Raw genomic sequence first — 8617 nt, 5'->3', positions numbered from 1 at the left:
AACCTGCCTGGAGTGCTTTCTCCCCGCTGTAAAACCTCACCTTAGATTTTAGGGTACAGCTCATATGATTCATTTTCTCTGTCATCTTTCTCAATCCTCCCAGTCAAAAGAAATCCCTTCTCCGTGCTCCCCGTCGGCTTGTGTCGGATCTCCTTTGCCTGCCCCACCCTGCCCCACTGCTCTCCCCAGTTCGTGGCTGCCAGTTGTGATGCTTGTTTTCACCCAATTAACCTGTAAAAAGATAAGCAGATGAGGTGTCCCCCTCTGGGATCCTTTTTCTCCCCCATAGGTCCTCTCATGCCCTGGGCACACACTGCTGCCCAACAGATCTTTCTATCATAATGGAAATGTTCCCTACCTGTGCTGTCCAGATACACTAGCTGCTGACCACATGTGAACCCTGAGCATTCGAAATGTGGGTTGTGTGACTCAGCAACTGAATTTTTTATTTCATTTAAATTTAACTTAAATAGTGACACCTGGATAGGGGCAACCATGTTGTATAGCTTAGTCCTACAGCTTTCTTCCTCGAGGGACAGCCTCACCAGCTGAACACCAAGCACGTTTAATTTTCAAACAATGAAAGCAGGGCCACAAAGGACGTGTTTCAAAGTACAAATTCAGTTTATTCATCTGTTTATGACACAGTACACAGGAGGCAAAGTGTTTCACATCATAGACTTCACTTCCAGCTCCTTGGAATGTTCATTTCTTTGGCTTACAGGAGAGACTAGACAGGAAGGCCAGGCAATGCTTAGGCAACTAAAATGAGGTTGGGGGCAATGCTAATGTCACCCTCACAGGGACTGTTAGTCACAAGCTGGTTTTCTAGACCTGTTAGCTGGAAGCATGGCGAGCACCATTTCTGGACGCTCAGGCTGTGTCGGGCTTCAGTCGTCTCCACCACACAGGTACAGCAGCGCTTTCTGGTAGTCGCCCTTAGTGTCTTGCTACAAATGGCCCAGGAGAAAAAAGAAATGCGGTATGAGAAAAAAGCCCAGACTCCTCAGTAACACAGAAGTAGCCTCAACGCCCAACGAAGCCTCTCCCATGACAAAGAGAAGACTCTTCAGCAGACCTGCCCTGACACAAAGGCCTGGAAGGCCACACCCAAACCACTGCCAGGGAAGCCTCTGGGAGTGTGGTCGGAGGAGGTGCTGCGGAAGACATTCAAGTCTCCTTAGGACTGTGGGGTGGAGGGAGTGCAAGGTACTGAGGCTTGACCTGGGTTCGTGACCAGGGCTGTTCTTACTGCAGCAAGGTCCTACAAACACCCCAACTTTCCTCTCTCGTCCTCGCCTTTCCACAGAGAACAGGGTACTGCCCTAGCTCACTCTGCTATTTCCTGCATTATTAAGGTCAAGTGGAAAGAAGCTGATGAGGTGAGGAACAATTCCTAAGAGTCTAACTGGTCCTTTGACTTTAAACACGTGCCCTAACAAACCTGGCTATAAAAAACCCAGCTCTAACTTCATCCTTGGTAACCATGGACATGGCTTTGGACATCTGAGGAACTTTTAGAAAGCAGAATGGCCATGGCTGTCTGAAATCCACACAGTGGTACCACTGTGAATGCGATCACTTCCTTACACGCAAATGTGACATCACGCCAAAACAGACAGAGGCTAAATTGATTGGAGAGATGGGAGTTCTGAGTAACTGAAAGTTGTCAGGCCCATCCCAGAGGATTTTTCAAGGAATAAATGCATAATAAAAGAAAAATGTAATTGATCTTCCAAGTCTCTCTGGGATGTCAGCAAGCCTTGCAGGACCATCATCATGAACACCAATGATCATTGTAGAGTAACAGATGTGAAAAATATAAAACATCTGCCTGATTCTACAAAGTCCAGGACAAATCACAAATGTGCTTTCAAAATAAATCCCTGATAGTTGATGACCAGTATCTCTTCCCCAGAGAGTTAGAAAACAGAAAATCACCACCGTGTCATCATTCTGCCAGGCCACCTGCCGGGGCCCGGGAGGCTCTGGCCGGCAGGGCAGGCTGACGCCGCACCTCGGACTTACCTGGATGTAATAGTACAGGGACTTGCCGTACTTTCTCTTGAATTCAGACCTAATTTTCAACATATCCACTTCACTGCGGGAGACCATGATTCTGATCAGGACCTTATCTCGAGTCCCCTTGCCCTGAAAATCAAGTTCATATTCCAAGTTACAGTCGCTGAGAATGTTATCATTAAAGAAACAGTCTACAGCCTGAGCATTCCTGATCTGAAAATCTGAAATCTAAAATGCTCCAACTCCAAAATTTTTTCAGTGCCGACATGATGCCACAATGAAAAATTCCACATATAGACACTTAACACAAACTGTTTCATGCATAAAATTATCAAAAGCATTGTATAAAATTACCTTTAGGGTACGCATGTAAGGTCTATATAAAACATAAATGAATCTCAAGTTTAGACTTGGGTCCCATCCCTAAAATATTTCATTATATATATGTAAATATTCCAAAATCAAAAATAAATCTGAAATCCAAAACATTCCTGGCCAAGCATTTTGGATAAGGGATATTAGGGCACAGTGTACACTGCCTGGGTGATAAGTACACCAAAATCTCAAAAAGCACCACTAAAGAACTTATTCATGTAACTGAATACCACTTGTTCCCCAAAAACCTATGTAAAAAAGACAGAGAGAGAAAGAAAGAAAAAGAGAAAGAAGGAAGGAAGGGAGGAAGGGAGGAAGGGAGGAAGGGAGGGAGGGAGGGAGGGGAAGGCAGGGAGGAAAGGAGGGAGGAAGGAAGGAAGGAGAGGGAGAGATGGAGGGAGGGAGGAAGGAAGGAGAGGGAGAGAGTGGGGGAAGGCAGGGAGGAAGGAAGGAAGGAAGGAGAGGGAGGGAGGGAGGAAGGAGAGGAGAGGAGAGGGAAAGGCAGGGAGGAAGGGAGGAAGGAATGGAGGAAAAAAGAAAGAAAAAAAAGACAAGAAAAGAAAGAAGAGCATCTGGGAATTCCAAACACACCAGGCTGTAGTCAGCACAGACTCCCACTCTATGCCATCATTCAATAAATATATACTGAGCACCTACTACTACAAGGCTTAGTTCAAGCAGTCTTGTCTCCATATGTAACAAGAGGTTCCTGACTCCTGCAGGCTTAGAGGGGACATGCCAACACATTTCTATCATCGCTCTGTGCCATTCTGAATGATATGTGCAATAAAGACCACTGAGTTTACTTCCAGAGCATCAGACCAAAGGCACCAAGGGGTGCTATTTGATACGGAACTCAAAGACAGATGGCAGAGGCCGCACAGACAAGGGAGATGTACCAGAAGGAAAATGCCAAAGCCTAGAAGCCAGAAAACACATGGCACATTTGAGGTGTAGAAAATGGGGTGGGTCTACGGGAAGAGGTGGTTTGTTTAGGGGAGAGTTGTGGGGCTGTGTTTGGGGACTGATAGACCCAGGTTCAAATCTTGCTGTGCAACTTCAAGCAGGCTGAGGTATTCTGAGCTCCGTCTCCGCATTTATAAAGAAGATAATCGTATCAGCCTCAGAGGTGGTTTTGCAATGATTTAAGGTAAGGTGGTAGCACATGTCTACTGTATAGTGGGTGCTTAATAATCACTCCCTTCCTCGCTTGTCTTGACTCTGGGGGTAGCAGGAAGAAATCACTGAGAAACCCGAGTAGGGATCAGACATGACTACCATGTTGCATTTTCTCTCTCCCATGGCGCTTTACTTTCTGCCTGTACACCAACACATGTTCAAGCAGCTCAGAGAGAGAAGACGGATTTGTGGTGCTCTCACCTGTCAAACACAACCACAGCTGACTAGTGTGTTCCTGTATCCAGACAGTGGGGTCCCCTTCCTCCATCCATGAGTCAAGGAGACTCAATCTGGGGCCCAAAAGAAGAAAAGCTGAGTGTGGAAACACAGCTCTCTCAGCCAGCTGCCCTTACCTTCATGGAGTCATACAGCCGGTCAGCAAAATACAGGGGTTTGTTCTGAATGCACTGGACTGTGGAGAGAAGAAAGGGAGTCAGGGCTGCAGCTGCTCTGGTCTCTTCTCTACCAGTGAGAGAGGATGCCCTGACCCTGGGCCACAAACCAGAAGGGACCTGATGCAATGGAAACCGGCTGCAAAATGGAACAGCCTAAGGGAAATGTAGAAATCCTCTACAATACTAAGTTCCACCACAGTTTTAAACCAGGGGACTCTGAGACCTGCAGAACCCAAGTGCATATGTCAGTTTCCACAACATACCCCTCTCTTCTGTTTTCTTACTCCTCCCTGGCAACAATCTGTTACCAATTTAGGCCTTTCTTCAGTTTCATATTCTTAAATCTATACAATTAAGACTGTAAAACTATCCAAAGCATGCATAGAAGCCACACCTCCCAAACACACTTGGATTAAGAGGATGGCCATCTGTCACTTCTGCTCTGGTAGATGATGTCTACCAGGAATGGGGGCCACATTCACTTACCCAGGTTCAGGAAAGCATTTTCCAGGTCTCCTTTAACCTCTTTCCTGATGCTCTCCAACATGTCGTAAGGGCTGTAGCTCTTGTACCTATCAAATACTGAGGAAAAACAACAAAGAATTATCAGATCAGAGCCACTAGTCAAAGCTGTCAGTGATCACCCACCCAGTTTTATGCACCATGATTTTTTAAAGGATGATCATAGCATCCTAGGATCTTAGAGGTTGCCATGGTGACCAGAGCCAACATTGGTCAACTTTGTCCTGGAGCAGCCATACCATGCACCTGTCCTGAATGGCACTGCCCAGGCCACATATTTGGACCATCTCCATCTCCCCTGAGTGGAACTTATTCCATCCGAAAACCACGGGAAACAGTACAGAGCATGCAGCAAAGTCCACTACTTCAACAAATAATGGCGAGATAAAAGGATCATCAAACAAGAAGGAGCTGCAGAATAAAGCACCAAATGCAGAAACTATTTGCAAGAGCAAAGAATCCAGAATGGGAGAGAAAGGTGAATGTACTTGGTGAGGGAAAAATGGGTGAGCCTATGAGAGTGCCAAGTGGAGAGAGCACCTCATTCTGGCAGACTCCATCCCAACATGGACATCCACCCGGCCGCCCAAGCCAGAGCCCCAAGGCACTGAGACCCCCTCAGCACAGTGCCCACCTTTCTGGAGGTGGGGCACGCTCCGCTCGGTCATGATGCTGATCCACTTGGGAACATCAGTTCCTTTCCTCTTCACTCCAGCGTCATAGAGATCCTACGAGTACAACCAACCAGGAAAAGTTAACTATACAATCCAGTGTAAGGTCATTAAAAATGTCATGCAAAAAAAAAAAGCTATACATTCAAAATGCCAAACGAGGAAGAATGATTATATTGCAGACATGGGCAGAGACCTACTATTTAGGTAAAAAGTCTTAATCACAAGCAGTCTTCCTTAGGCACAGATGGATACCACATGAGACTGCAGATAGTTCGTGAGGTCTGTGCTGTGCAATCTCCTTCCGTGAATGAGAAAGGAGGGACCAAGAGCTTGTATTCATATAAAGAAGGTCAAGTAAATGTTCATGAACACATCTGGCCCTCCTCCCTTTGGGCACATTTAGGGGAAGATAAGCTAGCAGATGTTTACTGGATGGCTACTGTCCAGGCTTCCATTCTCAAGCTTTTCAGAGACTCAAGGAGTGATGGAGCTGGAAAAGGAGCCCATCTCGTCTCATTTTCAGTTTCTGGAAAATTTAGGGGCTACGAGTAGCCCTAACAATGGCAGGAAGGGCAAGAGGAAGAAAGACTTATGCAAGGGTAGATATTCATTCCGTGATCTTCCACCATCTGGGAATTGCAAAACCCAAGTCCTATTACTTTATTTAAAACCCTTCTCTACTACCTGCTAGAAGTGCTGTGTGGAATATATTGAACTGTAAAACTAATGTGAATTTAAATTAATTTTTTTCTGCAGCTTTTATGGCTTACTTTGAGATAACTGTTGACCCTCTAAGTAAGGAATAGAGTTCATAGCAGTCTGAATAAGCTTAACAAATAGTTCTCAGAGATTATGGAACTAGAACTGGCAAAAGTCTTACTCAGCCAGAAAAGGATAGGTCTCTGCTGGCCTCCCTTTCTCCCCACCAACAACGGAGCAGTAAGCCATCCTGTCCCTGGCTGTGTCTTCTCCACCTTCTTCTGCTTCCCACCTGCCTGCCTGATTGGTGTGCACAGCCACATTACACTCTGCAGAAACTGGCGCTTCCACGCAAACAAAGCCTGAATGAGCATATGTGAGTTACAATTGACTCCGTAAGTAATGCCAGCATTATAAAAGAATATCTTCTAATAAACAATGCTCTCAGACTACGGTGGGTTTAAAATACGGCCAGAAATTCTTTGACATTCCTCCCTTCCAAAGGAGGAGCCTAATCCCCTCCCACTAAGTGTGGGCTAGACTCAGTGACTCACTTTTAATGAAAAGAGTATGACAGCGGTGCAAGGTGGGACTCCTGAGATTAGGTCATGAAAGATGCTGTGGCTTCCTCTTTGTGAACTGCTTGCTCTGGGGAAATCTGGCTGCCAAGTTGTGAGGACACTCAAACAACCCGGTGGAGAGGTTTCTGTGGAGCGATTCTAAGGTCTCCCACCAATGGTCATGTGAGTGCACCATCCTGGAAGCAGATTCCCTCGGCCCAGTCAAGCCCTCAGGTGACTGCAGCCCTGCAGCATTTCGTCTGCAACCTCAGAAGAGACCCTGAGCCAGAACCACTGGGCTAAGCCACTCCTCAATTCCTGACACACAGAAACTGAGAAATAATACATGTTTGTTGTTTTAAGCCACAGAGTTTGGGAGTCATTTGTTACAGAGTTAAATTACTATATAGACTATCCAGAGACTTACCAGAAAACAAAAACTCACACCAAAAGCTCAGTACTTACCCGGGCATCTTGGTCAATCAGTTCATAGTCAATGACAGAGCCATCCTCTGCTCTTCTACCCTATGGAAAAAAAAAAAAAAAAAAGAACTTCAAATCCATTTGTTTTTGTATTCTAAAACTGAAAATGTTTTCTCCCCAGTCCATGTAAGCCATTACTTCATTTAATAAGTTAAGTATCCACCTAAGATTTTTCTTACTTTGAAACCTAGACAGGGCCGGGCGTGGTGGCTCATGCCTGTAATCCTAGCATTTTGGGAGGCCAAGGCGGGTGGATCATGAGGTCAGGAGATCGAGACCATCTTGGCTAACACAGTGTAACCCCGTCTCTACTAAATTAGCCGGGCATGGTGGCACATGCCTGTAGTTCCAGCTACTCAGGAGGCTGAGGCAGGAGAAACGCTTGAACCAGGGAGGTGGGGGTTGCAGTGATCCAAGATCGTGCCACTGCACTCCAGCCCTGGTGACAGAGTGAGACTCTGTTTCAAAAAATAAAAAAGAAAAAGAAACCTAGACCAACCAAGGAGTGGTAAAATCCTTGAGGAAGGAAGTGGGGGCTGTGCCTTGCTATCGACAACCCCCTCCTTCGTACCTGGTCCTGGCCTACACACCTTATAGACATCCCTGTCCCCATCCCCCACAAAAAGCTGATGAGATTTAGTTCTTTCCCACAGAGAGCTAGCGATGCAGATGGAGGAATATGCGGACACAAATGTAAAGCGGCCCAGGAACCTACAGCACTAGGAAGACACAAAATGCAGGAGGAGGAAGAACTGTCAGAGAGCAGAGTCAGCAAAGAGGGTGAACAATGGGCCCGGGCTTAAGCTGAAACTTCAAGGGTCAATCAGAGGCAGCTAGCCAAGCGGAGAAGGAGAGCCAGCCGGTACACCAGGGATGGCACAGCACACTCCCAGGTAAGTAAGGAGCTCCCCTGTCAGAGCAGAGTTGAGCAGGAGAGAATCTGAGAAAAGAAGATGCAGGGAGGGTTGAGAGGACCTTTCACAGCAGTTAGGAGTTTAAATTTGATGCAGCAGAAATGGGGTTTGAACAGGGGAGTAAAACGGTGAAAGTGTATTTCACAGAGATCCGTGGATGGCGGTACATGTGGCTGGTGGTAGCGAAGAGAGGAGAAACAGGGAGAATGGCTTAGGAGCTGTTGCATTAATGGAGATGTGAGTGGCCAGATGCACTATCTGTCATTTGTCATCAGGGTTCCCAGGGTCTCTCATCTCTCCCCTGGCACATAAGCATTAAGCTGCACACTGGCCAGAACTAGGGATTCACAGGGGAAGTGCCCCTTCCTCCATGTTAATGTGTTAATATTAGCGATCAGCTCCACAAAGACAACTCCACTCCAGACAAAGGACTATATGGGCAAATTCCTCCATGAGAAGTGAATGCAGGAAAAAGAAACCAGAAGGTTCCTTCCCACTGGGTCCTGCATGACCACAGATAGAGGCAAAGTGACCTTCCCTAAGTCACGCGGCCAAGGCTCTGGCACATAAATCCAGGCCAGGACTTGAGAGCTGCCCATCCCTCCTCTGGCTCCCAAAGTTCACTTGTCCATGAGGTTTTGCAGGATAAGAAATCCTATTATACAAAATTGACAACTCTGCAGTGACAGTGCAAACTCACTTTCGAAAATGCAGCTGAATTTCTGATGCAGGCACAGGGCACTTAGTTAATTCACTCCAAGTATAAAATGAGGTATGTGACATGACTTGGGAGG

At 46.4% G+C, this 8617-nt stretch overlaps 1 protein-coding gene across 4 annotated transcripts in view; it reads right to left on the bottom strand.

The window, feature by feature from the left end:
* Positions 1 to 603: 603 nt before the first annotated feature.
* The window catches only part of ANXA2 (annexin A2), a 55563-nt gene continuing 47549 nt past the window's right edge, over positions 604 to 8617 (bottom strand). For 2 of the 4 annotated variants that reach the window (XM_012000281.1, XM_012000280.1), the window contains exons 9-13: positions 5128 to 5221; positions 4458 to 4553; positions 3930 to 3988; positions 2029 to 2151; positions 604 to 950 (exon numbers count right to left, since the gene is read on the bottom strand). In XM_012000281.1, coding sequence (XP_011855671.1) covers positions 891 to 950; positions 2029 to 2151; positions 3930 to 3988; positions 4458 to 4553; positions 5128 to 5221 — 432 coding nt within the window. In that variant the 3' untranslated portion in view covers positions 604 to 890. Of the gene's footprint in view, positions 2152 to 3929; positions 3989 to 4457; positions 4554 to 5127; positions 5222 to 8617 lie in introns of all 4 variants that reach the window. The other 2 variants (XM_012000279.1, XM_012000278.1) reach the window with 1 other exon arrangement.

Source organism: Mandrillus leucophaeus, unplaced genomic scaffold, assembly GCF_000951045.1.
Source record: "Mandrillus leucophaeus isolate KB7577 unplaced genomic scaffold, Mleu.le_1.0 Scaffold623, whole genome shotgun sequence".
Classification (NCBI taxonomy): Eukaryota; Metazoa; Chordata; class Mammalia; order Primates; family Cercopithecidae; genus Mandrillus; species Mandrillus leucophaeus.
This window is presented reverse-complemented; position numbering and strand designations above follow the sequence as displayed.